The sequence below is a fragment of the Cetorhinus maximus genome, chromosome 1, assembly GCF_964194155.1.
Source record: "Cetorhinus maximus chromosome 1, sCetMax3.hap1.1, whole genome shotgun sequence".
Taxonomy (NCBI): Eukaryota; Metazoa; Chordata; class Chondrichthyes; order Lamniformes; family Cetorhinidae; genus Cetorhinus; species Cetorhinus maximus.
This window is the reverse complement of record NC_135879.1, coordinates 66,841,785-66,861,509: the sequence shown is the minus strand read 5'-3', so window position 1 is coordinate 66,861,509 and position 19,725 is coordinate 66,841,785. Positions and strand designations below refer to the sequence as shown.

At 41.8% G+C, this 19,725-nt stretch overlaps 2 protein-coding genes across 2 annotated transcripts in view; both read right to left on the bottom strand.

Annotated features, from left to right (window-relative positions):
- Positions 1-19,725, bottom strand: part of fgb (fibrinogen beta chain) — a 285,364-nt gene that overhangs the window by 94,094 nt on the left and 171,545 nt on the right. The gene's annotated exons all lie outside the window — the stretch shown is intronic.
- The window catches only part of LOC144680621 (uncharacterized), a 188,906-nt gene that overhangs the window by 153,532 nt on the left and 15,649 nt on the right, over positions 1-19,725 (bottom strand). Inside the window, exons 3-5 of the mRNA XM_078542247.1 lie at positions 19,279-19,348; positions 15,742-15,872; positions 2,492-2,580 (exon numbers count right to left, since the gene is read on the bottom strand). Coding sequence (XP_078398373.1) covers positions 2,492-2,580; positions 15,742-15,872; positions 19,279-19,348 — 290 coding nt within the window. The remainder of the gene's footprint in view (positions 1-2,491; positions 2,581-15,741; positions 15,873-19,278; positions 19,349-19,725) is intronic.

Here is a 19,725-nt window from a genome sequence, read left to right as displayed (position 1 = left end):
TATAATAGGGTATCCAGAATTGCATGCAATACTCCAACACACCCCAAGCAAGTATCACCAATAGCATTTTTGACATGAGTCAGAAAGTTCAACATCCACATGAGGACTTGGATATATAATCTAGGCTGATACTTCAGGGTAGCATTTGAGGCAGTGCAGCATTGTCAGAGGTGCCATCCTTCATATGAGATGTTAATCTCATCTGTGTGTTCAAGAGTATGTAAAAAAAATCCAATGGAACAATTCAAAGAAAAGGAAGGAAGTACTCTCAGTGTCTTGTGACAATATATGTTCCTCAACCAACATTACCAAAAACTACATTCATGAGTTAATGATCTCATTTTTTGTTTGTGGAGCTTGCTGTATGCAAACAGGATACTGCATTTGCCTACATAATAAGTGACTGCACTTCAAATCTAATTCATTGGCAGTGAAACACTTTGGGACATTCTGAGGACTACGCTGGGTCTTAGAATTTTGGATGTACATTTGTTCACTTCTTATTTCCCAAAAAAGTATCAATATTCATTTCTTTGAATTAAACTACATCTGTCACCTCTCTGCCCACTCCAAAAATTAATGTCCTCCTGCAATGTCTTGCATTCTTGCTCAGTTTAGCATGAACCAAAAACTGCTAAAATTGGCAAACATCAATGTCATTCCACTAGCACCTGTCTCTAAATCAGTTACAAGTTTCAGCACAGACCCCAGGGGCAGAATTTTGTGTGTCCCCAGTGGGTGTGTTTCCTGTGGTGGGGGGCATGTAAAATGGATTGAATGCCCATCCCACCACCTCCCTGCCCACCCCTGTGCTCAACCCCATAATACAGGGGGTGGGCAGGTGCTGAAATTGGCAGCCAGCCCACCATATTTAAATCAACAATAAAGGGACAATTAGGGTTGTTATCAAGCCAACTAGCCCTGATAATAAGCTGCCCACACCGTAATATGTTAGGAGTGGGCAACAGGGCAGGCGTGAGAAGCCCGATTTTTAAACTGAAATGTTTAAAGGGCAGGAAAGGGGGAGGTTGCTCTTCGGGGGCTGCCCCTTGCCAATCGCAGGGCACACCCCCCACTGAGACTGAACAACCCCTTCCTTCCTACCTGCTCCTTCCCTTAAATCCAGCCCCTCACCTCCACTATCTCTCTCCATAACCTCCCCTAACCCTCCAGGGCCAAGACCCCAGGCTTACCTGCTCCAGGGATTCTAGGCCTTGGGCTCCACTGGTGACACTCTCAGCAGCTGCCACCACTGACGTCTTCCTGGTGCTGCCAGGGATGAGGGAGCTGCTGACCAATCGGATTGGCTGGCACCTCCGGGGGCAGAAGCCCACTCAGTCCTCATTAATGTACCCCCCAGCGCTTTATTGCTACGGGGTCGATTGGCGTGGAGCATGTCGGTTCCACGCCAATGTGGTTTCCTAGTGGGGGTGGGTGGTTGCTTGCCATTTGCCTCCACTCCATATTATTCTGCCCCGGGGAACACTACTACACGTAGCCCATCAATCCATACAGTTTAAAGAGTGGCTGCCTTTTTCACTTTAAAAACATCATTACATCCACCCACATCTCTCCTTCTAGTGCCAAATCTACTTCAGTCAGCATACTGTCAATCAATGAGATACATTTAAAAAGGTGGATATAGGGGCTTCTCAGAATTCAGATGAACAGCTTCAATTTGCGCTGACATTGGGCAGAATCTTCTGGCTGGCGTGCAGGTGGTGGAGCCTGCACGCCAGCGCTTAAAATTTTGTTCGCTGACATCGCACGAGCGTCCCGACGTCAGCACGCGGCATCGTGATATTTCGGTCGGTGGGCGCACTATGCAGTGGGACGCGCGCCCGCCATTTATTAAAGGCCTCATTAAGGCCCTTAACTTGCCAATCGTCGACGATTTTGAGGGGGCCTGTGCGAATTTTGGCTCGGCGCTCAGGCCCATCGGGCAGACGGGTAGGTGATTTTTTAACAAACCTCATCCAGTGGCGGGATGAGGTTTGATAGCAGTTTTAAAAACGTTTAATAAAGTTTTTGTTTATTTCATTAACATGTCCCATCTTGTGTGACATTTTCACATGAGGGGGACATGTTAATGAATTTTTTTATTGTTCTATTTTATATTTGCCAGCCTTTCAGTGATCTCCCTGAGGCAGCACTTTACCTCAAAGAGATGTGCACTCTTTCACGCACATGCGCGAAAGAGCGCACTCTGACAGTTGGGGAATTCCATTCCCCCCCCCCTAGCACAGAAGCGCATAGCGCTACCTGTCGGGCGACACGCTGGGCGGGCCTTAATTGGCCCCCCCACTTAAAATGGCGGAGGGGCCCGTTTAGGCATCAAGGGCAAAATTATGCCCAATGTGTTCGCTAATGCTGAACTGCAAGTGTAAATTTTAACTTGTTATACAACTGTTTGCAGGGGGGGGGAGCAAGGGGGATAAACAATAAAGTACATAATTCAATCCTGGGTTTCATAGCAACAATAAATACTCACCCTAAATATGCATTCATACTTTGAACAGTTGCAGGGAAAGGACTTCCGCTATCCATGTCTGTGATGCCAGCTTCTTTCAGCAAGTCTTTCTAGTGAAAAGATAAAAACGTGGATAGAATCCATCATTGCTAGCTGCAAACAGAGTCCTCTTCCACCCCAATTGGAGACTGAATTACATCTGTACACCCTGATTCAATTATCTCCCACCCTCTATCCCCATTTCACTTAAAGGTTACACTTGGTCTTGATTCGCTGATTGGTAGTGCAAGGAGTATAGAAAAATGCCAATATTTTCCAGCTGTGGTATTAGGAGGCAGCAGATTTCTCTACACTCATGCATACTGCTGCAACATGTGACAGTTAACTTTGAATTTTTAAATTCATTCTGATCAAATTAAATTAGCTCTAACAAAGAAAGCCTTAGAAGAGAACGTGGCTCTTGTGAAGAACATATTTTTATTTTTTCTTAGACTGGGGCTTTAAGATTGGACTGTGGCTTTAAAAACTACCATGGCTGCAGTTTAAAAGAGATGTTCATTTGAGCAGGAGATGAAAATTTACAATGTTGCTATCTCCTGGAACAGTGTGAATAGGGTGGACAAAATGGTGCTGGAAAGGAGACCTGGTTTAAGAGGGAACTGCCTAGCGACAGCATTTTGATTGGCTCCTGACCAAGTGGCTAGGTTCTGTGTGAGGATAGTGCAGTAGATCAACTCCTAGCCTGAAAAGAGGAAAGACCTGAAACCTCTCTCTCTCCTGTGTTTTGTAAGACTCCAGTAATCCTGCCATAGTAGCTAGCTGGCTAATCCTCACATCGCTGTTTCCTGCTTTCTTTGAGAAACCCCTGTCAGGAGGAAAAGGTGAAAAATCACCAGTAGAGACATTAAATGCAAGTTTCAACCGGAGAACCACAGACTGCAAGTGCTGGGAAACCACCTAGTGTCAGCCACAACAACCTGCAAGGAATGTGGAAGAAAGCAATCCAACTCAACCCTCTAATCCTGAGCTCCGGATTGGTGCTATTGAACTGTTTTATCTCACCACTAAAATCCATGTTTTGTGTGTCGTGTGTGTGTTTGTGTATATGAGGTTTAAGAAGGGGTAGAGTTTAAGCTAAAAGTTAGCAGTTCATATGTTTTTTTTTTGCCACTGGTTACAGACAAATTGTTTAATAAACAGTTATTTACTTATTAAGTTTACAAACCTGGTGCTCGTATTCTTTTAACCTAAATTAAAGTTAGGTAGAATTGGAGCAATTAGGTGGGCTGATTAAACTTCTCACATTTGTCATGGCTCGGGGAGCAGTGGGGCTTGATACTATAGGACACTATCCCCAGTGAGTCGTGACAAAGTTTAGGGGCTCGATTCCAGAATATTTTGGAACAAAAGAAAATGACAATTTGGCCGTATATTTACTAAGTAATAAAGGCTAAAAGGAAACACCAGGTTTGATATTTTCAAAATAAGATGGCACTGGAAACTGCTAAAACCTTCCTGCAAGTGGAAGAGATGTCCCTGGCGACTTTACAAGGGATCCAAAAAGCCAGGTTAATCGAATTGACACGTAAATTAAGTGTAGGATTGCCTGCCAAAGCTAGGAAGGCAGGGATAATTGAAGATATAGCACAACATTTAAAGTTGGAAATGATACCTGACACTAGTGAATCACAGCTGGAGGTAGTTAGATTTTAGAAATCAAGATGCTTGAACTTGAACAAGCAAAGGAAATGAAAAAAATTGAGCTAGAGGCAGCAGAAAAAGAAATAGCAGAGAAAGAAAAGGAAAGAGAAAGGGCATTTCAAAGGAAGAAAGGCAGGAGATAGAAAGTAAACAAGAAAGGGAATTAGAAATGCCAAAGTTAGAAAAGGAGGAATGAGAAAAAGAGAGAGACAGAGAATTCCAGTTTAGGGTGTTGCCAGTTAAAAAAGAGACAACCAGGAGCTGAGGTAGAACATACATCCAGATCAGAATCCAGTAGGGAGGTGTTTGAATTTGTACAAGCTCTTCCAAAATTTAAAAAAGGGATGTTGAAGCATCTTTATTTCATTTGAGATGATAGCTAAACAGATGAATTGGCCAAAGAAAACTGGACATTGCCCATGCAAAGCAAATTGACAGGTAGAGCATAGAAAATTTATGCCTCACTGTCAGAGGAGGTTTCTAGGGATTATGATGCGGTGAAAAAGGTCATTGTGAGTGCATATGAATTGGTCCCTGAAGCATACAGACAGAAATTTTGAAATTTAAGGAAACAGCCTGGGCAAACTTACGTGGAATTTGAAAGACTTAAACAAAGTAGTTTTGACAGGTGGATACAAGTTTAGGAGTCGAAACTACCTATGAAGTTCTCAGAGAGATCATTCTCTTGGAGAGTTTTAAAACTCCTTACCTTTTGTAATGAGAACCCATGTGGAAGTCCAAAAGGGTTGCAACTGCCAGGCAGGCAGCAATAATGGCTGATGATTATGAGCTGATCCATAAAACCAAACCTTTTATCCATCACCCCCATAAATTTGAAAAGGATAGAAAATGGGAGAGTGAAAGGAAGACAAGTAGCCAGGGTAAAGAATGGGTAGCTGGGAATACTTTGCGATCTCCTCCCCAGATCAGGAAGGTAGGTATTGAGGGTGGAGGTGAAGCTCGAAAGCCTAAGTGTTTCCATTGTAATAAAGTGGGACACATTTGTTCAGAATGCTGGAAGTTGCGGGGGATGTGACACACTGGGGTTCGTAAGAGTGAGTCCGAAGAGAGAACTCAAAAAGAAAATGCCACGGATCAAATTGTAGCTTTAACTACAAACAAGGGTCTGGAGGTAAACACTGCTGTGAATGCAGGTGAAGTGAATAAGGTAGATGAGAGATATGAAGAGTTTTTGTCGAAAGGGAAGATAACCCCTTTTCCATCAAATGATGCAGTTCCACAGGGTAGTGTCCTCGGCCCAATTATTTTCAGCTGCTTCATCAATGACCTTCCTTCCATCATAAGGTCAGAAATGGGGATGTTCACTGATAATCGCACCATGTTCAGCACCATTCACGGCTCCTCAGATACTGAAACAGTCCATGTCCAAATGCAGCAAGACCTGGCCAATATCCAGGCTTGGGCTGACAAGTGGCAAATAACATTCGCACCACACAAGTGTCAGGCAATGACCATCTCCAACAAGAGAAAATCTAGTCATCGCCCCTTGATGTACAAAGGCATTACCATCACTGAATCCCCCACTATCTCCAACCTGGGGGTTACCATTGACCAGAAACTGAACTGGACTAGCCATATACTGTGGCTACAAGGGCAGGTCAGTGGCTAGGAATTGTGCGATGAGTAACTCACCTCCTGACTCCCCAAAGCCTGTCCACTATCTACAAGGCACAAGTCAGGAGTGTGATGGAGTACTCCCACTTGCCTGGATGAGTGCAGCTTCCACAACACTCAAGAAGCTTGACACCGTCCAGGAAAAAGCAGCCCACTTTATTGACACCACATCCACAAACATTCACTCCCTCCACCACCAACGCACAGTAGCAGCAGTGTGTAGCATCTACAAGATGCACTGCAGGAATTCACCAAGGCTCCTTAGACAGCACCTTCCATGACCACTACCACCTAGAAGGACAAGGGCAGCAGATAGATGGAAACACCACCACCTGGAAGTTCCCCTCCAAGTCATTCACCATCCTGATTTGGAAATAAATCGCCGTTCCTTCACTGTCGCTGGGTCAAAATCCTGGAACTCCCTTCCTAACAGCACGGTGGGTGTACCTACACCACATGGACTGCAGCGGTTCAAGAAGGCAGCTCATTACCACCTTCTCAAGGGCAACTAGGGATGGGCAATAAATGCTGGCCCAGTCAGCGAAGCCCACATCCTGTGAATGAATCAAAAAAAAGCTAAACCCATAACTATATTAAGGGGCACAGGAGCTAATCAAACTCTATTGCTGGAGAAGGACCTAGTTTTCTCTCCAGAGAGTTCAACAAAAGCTAAAGTATTGCTAAGTGGAGAGTACATCCCAGTTCCATTGTACAAAGTACAACTGGAGTGTGATTTGTTGCCTGGATCGGTGGTTGTAGGAGTAGTTAGAAATTATCTGTGGATGGACTGGATCTACTCCTGGAGGATGATTAGGCAGGGGTGAAGGTTATAGCTTCGCCAATAATCACATAAAGTCTAAAAGAGGCTAAATTATCAGAGCAGTTACAAGAACAAGTTCCTGGTATTTTTCCATTGTGTGTGGTGACCAGAGCAATGGCTAAACAAAGTCCATCACCAGAGGTCAAAGTAATACCACGAGCAGATGTTAGAGTAGCAGAAACTTTCTTTAAGGGTGAGGATAATTCAAAGGAAGTGTTTGGCATGTCTTCCTTCAGGCTCAGAAAGCAGATCCAGAGTTAATCAAGTTAGTACAGGCAGCTCACATTGAAGTTGAGGCTGAAGGAGTTCCGGGGTGCTATTACCTTAAAAATGAAGTTCTGATGAGCAAGTGGGGGCACCCTCACATGGCAGCGGATGAGGAATGGACGGTTGTTCATCAGATAGTGGTACCACCCAAATATCGTAAGGAGATATTGAGAGTAGCACGAGATTCCCATGGCAGGATATGTAGGAATATGGAAAGCCCAAGCATCGATAAACAGGCATTTTACCTGGCCAAGATTTCATAAGGACGTAGTGCAATTTTGTAAAACATGTCAGGTAGTAGGTAAACCTCAACAAGTAATCAAACCAACACCTTTAATACCCATGCCAGTTTTTGAAGAACCATTTAGTCAGGTGTTAGTAGATTGTGTAGGGCCATTACCCAAAACGAAAACAGGAGCATGTAAAGTAGCACGAGAGCAGACTAATGGGAAAGAGTTGGAGAAACAAGTCAAGTCAAAATCCAACATGTGTGATCCAGAGCAAACTAACGGTAAAGAGGTAAAATCCAGAAGTTGATATCGTAAACAGAGTAAAAGCAAAGAGAGGGCAAAACCGAAATCGAAAAGTCAAGAACAAAGTAAAAGCAGAGAGCGAGAAAAAAGGGCCAAATCAAAACCTAGAAGCCGAGATAGAGAAGAGAGTAAAGACAAAGGTAGAGGGAAAAGGAACAACTCTCGAAATAAAAATAGCGTAAAAGAAAAAGTAAAGGGAAAAGCATGCAAACTCAAGAAGTAGAAGCAGGGAACAAAAACACAAAGGAAACTGGGTTAAATCCAGAAGTAATGATGTGGAACAGGGCAATCGTAAAGATCAAGAAAAAAAGAGCAAAAGCAAGGAAAGGATTAGAAGTAGGAGCAAAGAAGGTCAAAGGAACAGAAATAAAGAACAGAAAAAGAGGATGATAACAAAGAAACGCTAATCTACACTGACCATAATCCTCTGGTGTTCATTGCGAAGTTTAAAACTCGAAATGTGAGACTGTTTAGATGGAGTCAATTGTTTCAACCATTCAATGTAAAGATTGTTCACATTGCTGGTAAAGATAAAGGTGCATTGTCTCAGGTGTAAATTACTGAAATCAGTTAATACTTAAGATTGTATAAGGGGCAAGGATGGATGAATGAGTGTAAGTCTCGTGTTTGTTGTCTATGTATCACATCCCTGTGATAAAACGTATTTGTTAAATGGCGTTTCATCTTTTCAAGAGTGGAGGCATGTAAAGAAAATATTTTTATTTTTTCTTAGATTGTGGCTTTACGATTGGACTGTGGCTTTAAAAACTACCATGGCTGCAGTTTAAAAGGGATGTTCATTAGAGCAGGAAGAAGAAAGTCTACAATGTTGCTAACTCCTGGAACAGTGTGTGCCAGGGTGGACAAAATGGTGCTGGAAAGAGGGAACTGATTTAAGAGGGAACTGCCTAGCGATGGCATTTTGATTGGCTCCTGACCAAGTGGCCAGGTTCTGTGTGAGGATAGTGCAGTAGATCAGCTCCTAGCGTGAAAAGGGGAAAGACCTGAAACCTCTCTCTCTCTCCTGTGTTTTGTAAGACTCCAGTAATCCTGCCATAGTAGCTAGCTAAGCTAGCTTAATCCTCACATCGCTGTATCCTGCTTTCTTTGAGAAACCCCTGTCAGGAGGAAAAGGGGAAAAATCACCAGTTGAGATGTTAAAAGCAAGTTTCAACCAGAGAACCACAGACTGCAAGCACTGGGAGACCACCTCATGTCAGCCACAACAACCTGCAAGGAATGTGGAAGAAAGAAATCCAACTCAACCCTCTAATCCTGAACTCCAGATTGGTGCTATTGAAGTGTTTTATCTCACCACTAAAATCCATGTTTTGCATGTGTGTTTGTGTATAGGGGTTTAAGAAGGGGTAGAGTTTAAGTTATAGAGTTAAAAGTTAGCAGTTCATATTTCTTCCTTTTGCCACTGGTTACAGACAATTTGTTTAACAAACAGTTATTTACTTATTAAATTTCAAATCTGGTGCTCATATTCTTTTAACCTAAATTAAACAGTTAGGTAGAATTGGGGCAATTAGGTGGGCTGATTAAACTTCTCACATTTGTCACGGCTCGGGGAGCAGTGGGGCTTGCTTCTACAGGACACTCTCCCCAGTGAGTCGTGACACTCTACATTATAACAGTGACTATACATTAAATGTTTTTCACTGACTGTAAAGTACTTTAGGACATCCCGAGGTTGTGAAAAGCATAATATAAATACATTTTCTTCTTTAATTGTAATGGGAACAATTTCAATATAAAATTATATCTAAAATATGTATTAAAAAATGATAGGAGATATTTCAAATCTCATGTAATTTGTCATTCTCATGGAGGCCTATTATTTAAAGTCTTTATTCAATTTGTGGAACTCTGGACCCTTTATCCAGGTCACAATGTTTTTAATCTGTATAAAGTATTCCTGCTGTTCCCAAGTCATAACATAAACTTGTAGCTCTTTGTCACTTTAAAAATATTTTTCTGGCTCTTGACATTTAAAGGGATATATCCTGTGGTATTTAAGGAGAAATTCACTTAGGAATTTCTCCTTAGATACAAGTTTATGTTTTCAGGAAAGAGGAGCTGATTCCCACCATTGCACAGTTATCTCATTAGGTTACTGTATTTTAGAATCCAGTCCAAATGATTAGTGTTTTGTTTCCTAAGCAAAATGAGAATGCAGTCTTTATAGTATAACCAAGATTTGGGAATAGTCTCCAAGTTCACAGATGAAACTAAACTAGGAAGTGAAACTGTCAAGAGCAGAAAACTGCAAAAGATCATTTTATGGCTTAAGCAAATGGCAATAGAAATTTAATGCAATAACTGTAAAATAGTACACTGAATGTAACAGCGACAGATCGGAGTATTAACAGAAAAAGTACAGCGAGGTGGGGTTAGATGAACAAATGGATTTTACTTTAACAGTCTCACTGGCAACCTAAATTTTATAACTTATGTAAAAATGTGCAACAATACCCAAAAGGTTGATAACCCATCCACCCTAATTAAGTGCCTAAACATTTAAATACAAAAATTGAAATACAACTTTTAATAACCTCTGACAAACTATAACTAGTCTCAAATTATAATGCGGAAATTAATTCTAAATGGAGAACAAATAACAATCTCATCAGGAAAAAAGAGAGGCAACTGACTCTTCAATATTCTGGGAGTGGCCCTCCTATATTAGCAGTGGCCCTGTGAAATCTTACAGAGATAGGGCACAGGATGGGGCCAATCTTGCTCTCCAACTCCTTGGTGAAATAAAGGATAAACTCCAATTGTTTGGTTCACAGTCAGAATTTAATGGGTTGTGGTCAGCAAGTATCCATCTGAACATCTTGACTAAGATCAGTTTGCTCATCTGCATTACTTGGACTTCACTGTCACTTGATACTGCTCAACTATCATCTCTGATGTGAATGATTTCAGAGGAACAATGGGCTCAAGTAACCCTTATAAAAACAAACTTCAAAAGAATTGAGAGAGTAGCCAATCAACTCTGGAAATGTTATATTTACACTGACAGCTATCAACCCATCAAATGAAACACAAACTGGGCATATCCATCTGCCGGAAATAAGCCTGTGGAGTTGCTGCTGTTATGTGTTTCTTTTTTAGCCATAGGCACATACCTCACTTAATGATGCAGCTAATAATGCTGTCGAAAAGCAGAACAGAAAGACATTGCTCCTGGGATAGAAGCACTGAGTGCACAATTAGTGGAATGCTTTCATCTTCTGTTTGTTAAGAGTAACTAAACCTGCGTTTCTTCAGTTTAGTGATGTATGAAGAAGACCACCTTATTTTGCTTTAAACTCCTGAAAATAAGGTGAAAATTATAGGATACAATTTTACTACAAGGAGGAAGAACTACACTTAAAACGACATCAATTCCCTGTGCTGCTAGAAGCAGAGCTTCTGTGTAATACTGCTTTTTGTCTGTACACAATAATTTATTGGTATTTGAAAAAAGAAAAGCTGTAAATGCTGGAAATGATTTTGAAGGTGAAATAGTTACCCCATGAGCAAAATATTGCAAAGCAATCAAAAAAAAGTTCATAATGCTGCAGACGTGAAGAAATGTTTCCTTCAAACAAGGTGAAATTGGTACGCCCATTCTATATTTATTTCAAACGATACTATTTAGGACAAAGTAGTGCCTGTAGCTTTGATACTACGGTTGCACACTTCAAACACTACTCCTCCTGGATGTCATTTTTGTGCTGGTGTTAACATGGGCAGTGGGAGCATGTGCCCTAAATATGCAGAGCAGACAAATCATGATGTCCGTCAATGGACAATTTGCAGCTAGCGCTGCCATTTCCGACCTCACCACCCCAGCGGATGCCCTCTTTTAAACATAAACAGCTGAACATGTGTTTAGCAGCAGGATTGAAGGACCTCCTACTAGCACTATTTAAAGGATCATCAACTAATTTCAGATTAGTTGCTGACTGACTGGCTCTGAGTTTGTAGAAGTGCTGTGAGCTTTCTACTATTTAAAGTTGGTCAAGTTAACAGGTAGTGGTGCTGCAGATGGAGACGGTATCGGCTTTGATTTTATGGGTTCCGGCCAGACCATATGCTCCCAATCATGGGTGCTATAGTTGCCATCCTGCTTGGCTTCATCATGACAGAGGGATTGAGCAGAGGCAGCATAAAAGTGGACAAGCTACTTGCAGAGGGAGGAGGAGGGAGGGGGTAGGGGATGCGGGGGGAAGCACTCTCAGTAACAGACCTTATCCACTCATGGTCTTCAGAAAGCATTTCTCTTATGTCAGGAACAGTGTGTGCGTTGTCTTCATTTTGCAAAGGATGTGCTCACAGAAATCTTCCACCTCTTGCAGGTATACCTGCAGCCTCACGGCAGCCAAGGGTGGTGCTCCTTCCCGTTGTGAAGGTGACCATGGCCATGAATTTCTTCACTTTGGATTGTTCTATACTGGAGCAGAAGACATCACTAACATCACCCAGATCGGCATCCATTGCTGCTTTAGGGAGGTGACTAGCACTACATCTACTGGTTCCCCTTTATCTACCCTACTAGTTACATCTTCAAAAATCTCTAATAAACTTTTCAAACACTATTTCCCTTTCATGAAAGCAATTGATTCTGTCTGATAACAATATGATTTTCTAAGCACATTGTTAAGACTTCCTTAATGATAGATTCCAGAATTTTCCCAACGACAGTCCGCAAGCATGACTCTGAGCTTCCAGTCGCCTGTCTTTTTAATTTTCCTCCTTGCTCTCGTGTTGACCTCTCTGAAACACTGCAGGAGGCCGAGAACAATTAAGCTCAAAGTATACTTGAGGAACAGCAACTCATCTTTCTATTAGGCACTCCACAGCCTTTTGGACTTAACACTGAGTTCAACAATTTCAGACTGTAACCTCTGCCCCCATTTAGTTGCCTTTCTCTTTGCATGTTTCCATTTCAGTCTTGTTTTGCACGTATTTTTGTTTTTGATTGGTAGCTCTTCACCAGTCTGCCATTCACACCCCTTCTAGTCACATCTTTTGTTTCTTTACTTGCCCAATTACCACTCCCTTTGGCCCTGCACAACCAACTCCTCCCCCACTTAATCTATCATGTCCTCCAACTAATCACAGACCTTCACTTTTGTTCTTTTTCCACCTTGTCCTTTTCACTTGCTTAAAACCTATTAATTTCTAACCTTTCCCAGTTCTGATGAAAGGTCATTGACCGGAAACGTTAACTCTGTTTCTCTCTCCATAGATGTTGCATGACCTGCTGAGTACTTCCAGTATGTTCTATTTTTACTATCCTTAACTTCCCTAGAAAACCAAGAATGGATCTTTCCTGCTGAGTTTTGTTTGTTCAATACTTTGAATTATTTCTTTAAATGTTTCCTACTGTTTATTTACCACCATACATTTTAGTCCATTTACCCAATCAGTCTTTGCCAGTTCTTCCCTCATACTTATGTAATTGGCTTTGTTTAAGTTTAAGATGTTGTTTGGGACTGGAGTATAGTGCTCTCAAACTTAATATGGATTTCAATTGTATTATCATCACAGGATCATTTACTATGAGATTACTTATTAAACTTAGCTTATTACAGAATAATAGATCTAAAATAGCGGTTCGACAATGTATTGTTCCAGGAAACGGTTGCAAAAACATTCTACAAACTCATCTTCCAGATTAGCTTTTTGCCAATTTGATTGGTCCATTTGTTCAGGCGAGCTGTAAGTGGTGCTGGCCTCATATCAATTTTGGGCCCCTGCTGAGATGTGCAATCATTCAGCATCATGTGAAATGCTGAGCTGCATGCTGCATTACAACAGTCCCTGCACTTCAAAAAGTACTTAATTAGCGGCAAAGCACTTTGGGACTAAGGGCAGAATTTGAAATTGAATTTGAAACACTATGGGCGGAATTTTCTGCCTGTCTGGCGGGCAGGCCCGACCCAATCTCCGGCGGGCGGGGAGCTGATCCCCGTTGGAGAAGCGGGCCTCGCTGCCATTTTACATGGGCGGGCCAATTAAGGCCCGCCCAGTGACATCTGGCAGGAAGCGCTATGCGTTTCCTGTGCGGGGGAGTAGGGGATTCCCCAAAAGCGAGAGTGCGCTCTTTCACACATGCGCATGAAAGAGTGCACAGCTCCCTGAGGCAAAGTGCTGCCTCAGGGAGATTGCTTACACTTTTAAAAATATGAAAAATAAAAAATAAAAATTCCCTAACATGTCCCCCTCATGTGACAATGTCACATGAGATGGAACATGTTCATAATTTACATAATAAGTTTATTAAACTTTTTAAAGCCCTACATGAAACCTCATCCCACCTGTGGATGAGGTTTCATGTTTTTTCTATTGTCCGCCGGGGCTCCTGGCCTGCCCACCAACCTTAAGGTTGGACGGCAGGTCCTTTAATTGTATAATTGATCCTGTCAATGGCCTCAATTGGCCATTGACAGGTCGGCGGGCGCGCAGCTGATTTTGCTGCGGGCCCGCCTTCCTGAAAATTTAAATGGGACGGGATGATGTCGGGGGCCCATGTCATTTTACATGTCAGCCAGCAGGCCCCGCCCCCTGCTCTCCGATGGCAAAAATTCTGCCCTTATATAAATGCAAGTTTTTATTAACAGGTAGCCTATATCAGAACGAGTAGGTGTCAGTTAATTGCACATTGTGATACCTTGCCTGTTTTCAGACCTCACCCAATCTTTCACCCTCTGCTTTCATTAGATTACAAATTTGAAGCCACAACAGTATGAATGACTAATCCCAACGCATTACTGAAGATTTACGAATACAATAATGTGGCTTTGCTCAGGATATGGAAGACAAATATGAACTAGATAACACATTTTATAAAAAAATTCAGATTATACTTAGTAAACATATAAAGAAACAGTAGTCTGCATATTGTATATATTTAGTACAGTAAGTACGAATCAGTGACTCTTGTTGGAAAACCCATGTTTGTTTGGGACAGCATCAGGGAACAAAAACCTTTTCAGTTTAGCCAGTTTCGTGGCCGGGGCATGACAAGGGCACTTGACACTGACCTCCAAGAAACTTTGATCTTTTTGGCATAAATATCACCTTTCCTGATGTAAATTTGAATCTGAGGCCAAGTCAAGGGGACCTCCGGTGTCTAGCAGCATTAATCTCATCGAGCAAGCTAAACAGCTGATTACATTGAGGAATACTCACAAACCAAGAAGCAAAATCCACTGATTATCCTAAACTTTTTAATAATCTTATTTTTTTTATATTCATTGGCGTCGCTGGCTAGGCCAGCATTTATTGCCCTTCCCTAATTGCCCTTGTTCAGAGGGCATTTTTAAGAGTCAACCCACATTGCTGTGGTCTAGAGTCAAATGTAGGACAGATCAGGTGAGGACAGCAGATTTCCTTCCCTAAAGGACATTAGTGAACCAGATGGGTTTTTACCACAATCAACAATGGTTTCATGGTCATCATTAGACTTTTATTTCCAGATATTTATGAATTTAAACTCCACCATCTGCCATGGCGGGATTCAAACCTGGGTCCCCAGAGTATTACCCTGGGTCTCTGGATTACCAGTCCAATGACAATACCACCATGCCACCACCACCACCCCTCAAAATAAAGACTGGGACATTCACGAGATTAAGGTAAAAGCTTAAATATCATAAACAAACTTTTAAAATGAATTTCTATTATTTTAAAAATCTGTTTTTGTCATAATAGAGAAATTTGGCACTCCACAAGTATAAAATTAATTTTTCAAGGTGAGTGAGGTTCAACAGTAGTGATAACCTTAATATGCTGTTAAAAACCCAGTTAACCTCATTCAACAAGGTGTAAGCTTTTCAAGGGTTTTTAACTAACATAAAAATGGAAGTTCACACCAATTCAAGTGATTTTTGAAGATTTCCATCTGTGAGGACTTCAACAGCGTACCCTGTGGAGGAGCGTGGCATCACTGACAGCAACTATTGTATTTCCACATTTAATTTCACATGTCAGGACACCTGAAGTTGCTGTCAGTTTCAGAGGAGGAATGACAATGAACAAGGCACTTGCATTGTCATTACATCCGCAAAAACTGCACCATGATTTTTTTCCCATGTAAGTACTACTTTAAATTTTGGTCACACATAATCTTTACACAGCCAAATTCTGGTCATAATAAAGCTGGTTATTGAACAATTAGAGTCATGGACATCATCGGTTTCTGGTGGGATTAAATTTTTAAAATGTGCACACTGGAGATAATTGTACAAGAGAAACCGTTTGACATTTTTCTTCCTTGTGGATGTCCTATTAAAGAAAATATACTTTATACGTACCATCAACATTAGATCATCTCCCGTCACAACTCCAATCTTCAACTCCAGATCTGCTTTCTTAACTACCTCCCGTAGAGCAGCAGCACAGGCGTGAGGGTTTACACCTCCAGCATTACAGACTACACGGATACCTGAAGTAAGCAAAGATAAAGTACTTTTAGGGGATTTGCTTTCACAACATGTTCAAAATTTCGATTTCAAATGTTCAAAAATAAAATAAAGTTTTTATCGATTGTCATTTTGATTTATTTTCCCCCTTTCCTCTTCTATGAGGTGATGGCTTTTTTTGTTTCAGAAAAGCCTGCCACCCTCTGATGCTTTGTCTTTATGGGACTTCTTCAGTTGGGAAACTAGATAGTCCTGAGAGTTAGCCAAATATCTTACTGTGGAGCCATCATGTTGAGCCTGATGTGGTCCTAACTCAATATCCATGTGTATGCAGCCAGGGAATAATGATCAGAAAAGAAAGAACATACAACTTTGCAATTTAATAGTGCCTCAGCATATATTCAGGACACCACAAAGTGCCATACAGCAAATTGTTCTAAATGTAGTTACAACTATTTTGCTGGCAAGTGCAGCTGTCAATCTGTACTCTGCAAAGTTTCACAAACAGCAAATAAATCTAAGTCTAAAAAATCTGTTTTTAGTGGTTTTGCATGAAGGAAGAATATTGTTCAGAGCATTGTTTGAATTGTGCGATGGGATGTTTGGCACCTATTAAAGCAGGCAGCATCTCCATGCAGCCATCATAGCACTGCAGCTGAGATTATGGCCAGAACTTTCCTAAATTGCATTAAGGGCGGTGGCAGGTGTGAGAAAAGGTGATTTTCCTGCCAGTGACAAGGGGGGTTTATGCGCCGTATCATCTGCTTCCCACCTCATTAATTATGCAGCCACAGGAAACACACCATATCCCTGGCAGGCGGCCACTGAATCACCCACCACACTGCTACCTCACCATTTCCTCACTCCAGATGCCATATCTAAACTGCAACCACGCACACAGTTCTCAATTCTTGCAGCCCAGGACAGCTCCAGTGAAGGCATGGCCCAAAAGCCAAAACAAGTTCAGTGACTCGTCACTGGAATGCCATTTGGAAGCCCGCCATGATGTCCTCCATCCCCATTCTGGCTGCAGGAGGTCCAGCAATCTCACCACTCCAGCTTGGGAGGCAGTGGCAGTGGTGGTCAATGTCGGCACTGCACAGAAAAGGTTGGCCATCCAGTGCAGAAAGAGGATGAATGATCTTGTCCATGTCACCAGGGTAAGTCAACCATTTCATCACTCTAAACTCACACACTCGAGCTCATCACACATTCACAGGCATCTCACTCACTGCCAGCTCAAAAAACATCACAATTCATTCTCATACATAACCTCACTTCTCCATCTGGCCTCATCTCCTCTGTTGATTGCCTCATCAGCCCTCACCATTTTGAGGCAATTTGCACAGATCAACACGTGCCCCACACAGACCCTGGAATACACCCCTTCCCCAGTACAGCCCTCAACCTGCAGCCTTTTCCCTTGCTTGAGGCCACTTCTCCCCCTTCCCCAAGCATGCCCTAGCCTTGCAGCCGTTGAAAAGCCACCCCCGCCTTAACTGTTGGTCTGGTAGATAGAGACCTGCTCATGAGTCACCCTAAAAGTGGTGCTACCAGCAAAGCCTGGCACTGGTGACTGCGAGTGCTGCCCAAAGCAAGGTAGGATAACAAACCTCAAAGTCCAGAGCAAAGTGCAGCTCGCGAGGTGCATGTCGCTTATGTACAGTTGTGAAATATGTCAGCGTGACGTTAGCTCATGATCCAATGTGGGTGGGATGATTCAGGCGAGCGGGGCTTATAATGAAATTCTAACATTTTGAAATTAGCTTCCCAATGTGCTAACATATTGAAATTAGCTTTCCCAATGGGAAATGCGGCCCGTCATTGACAGGTGGAGCGGGCGATTGCAAACTGGTTTTACGGCGACATGAAACCAATTTTTGCGATCTCCCAATATTATCCACTCCTGCCTGCTGTGACACCTGCCGCAAATGGGGCCGGAAAATCCCGGCTTATGCGTTGTGTAAGCCTGTAGTGAAGCTTGAACCTAAAATCTTCTGACTCGATGCTGAGAGTGCTACCAATTGCTGTAAGTTGGAGAGGGAATGCTGGCTAATATTTCCCCTTTCAAAGCCCAGGGCAATGAAGCCAATTTGAGATTTTGCTGCTGCCTCAGTTGATATTAGCAAGCTCAATGTAGGCCAGTGATCAAACAAGCAACATGCTGGTATGTTTCAAACTGGAGGAACTTGTAATTTTCATTTCTCAGAGGAGGATAATTAATATAAAATTATCATTATTTTGTTTAATTTGAGTGAAATTCACCTCATAATTTATGCACAATTGTCACTTGCTTAAAGAGCCAGTATTTGGTGCATGCTATTAAGTGATGTTATTTGTTAAGAGGCTAGTCCCATGTTTCATTTTATTTGTTTTATTTTGTTTATGGAGGCAGTGACATAGTGGTTTTGTCACTGGATTAGTATTCCAGAGACCAAGGGTAATGCTCTGAGGACCTGAGTTTGAATCCCACCATGGCAGATGGTGAAATCTAAATTCAATAAAAATCTGGAATTAAAAGTCTGATGATGACCACAAAACCATTGCTGATTGTTGTAAAAACCCAACTGGTTCACTAATGTCCTTTAGGGAAGGAAATCTGCCATCCTTACCTGGTCTGGCTTACATGTGACTCCAGACCCACAGCAATGTCACTGACTCTTAAATGCCCTCTGAACAAGGGGACTTAGGGATGGGCAATAAATGCTGGTCTAGCCAGCGATGCCAACATCCCATGGACGAATAAAATAAGTGTTCATTAGTCTTCGCTTATTTCTCAAGGAGCTCCATGAGCAGAAAAGGGTATATACGTAGGATTATGGTTTAAAGTGTCCCACAATAAAAGATTGGTTTTAAGTTTGTCTGCTTGTTTGTGGACCGTCTTGGAATGGATTAGGGCAGTCAAGAAATATTTTTATTTAAGTGTTGTTAAAGGTTTTAAATAAGGAATATCAAGTCTACAGAGCAGAACACTTCACACTTTAGATAACAAATGCAATCAAATAGTCCAAATTCAGGAAAGTATGGCTCTGATATAGGGTTTAAGTTCCCTCTTATTCTGTCCCAAAACAATGCCTTTGCTTAATCCTCGGAGCAGCGCTCCATATTGCTCCAGTGTGAACTTTTATCTTCTCTCGTACCAGTGATTGAATGCTCCAGGCCTTCCTGAATAACAGTGCCAATTTAATGCAAACCTGTTCTAAATTATGGGTGGTGTGAGTGAGAATTGAAGGAAGCAAATCTGTATGTTTTGCAATTTTCTGAAAAAAATAACACAGAAGACTGAAGGGTAGAATACAGGGGGTATGGTTAATTTTGTAGTTTTACTTTCAGTTAGTATACTACTATAATGAGTTTAAAGATTATAAACTGCAATTAACCAACTGATAAAAGCAGTAAGAAAATAAACCATGACTATAACTTAATTACCTCTTTTTTGAATATCCTTAATAAATGGGGCCATTGCAACCTCGACAAAATCAGGCACATATCCATGATTCTGCTAAAAAAATATAGATTTTACTATTTCTGTACCCATGGGAATAAATCATAATGAGGAAACTTTGCTCAATAATCACAATGTAAAGACACATTAAAATGAACAATAAGCACAGAACATTACACAGTACACTGGGGCATAAATATAAAAAAGTAGAGTGGAGAAATGTTCTGATCAAAGGTCACCAACCTGAAACGCTAACTCTGATTCTCTCCATAGAGTGTTTTCAGCATTTTCTGTTTTTACTGGAGAAATGCAGGTTCAGTTTCTCACCTGTGGACAGTTCCTATTTCAGCCATCCAACTGCGGAGAGTTGCCCAATGAAGGTTCGCTGCCCACACCACCCCCATTATGAAAGAATGAAAATGAGAGGAGAA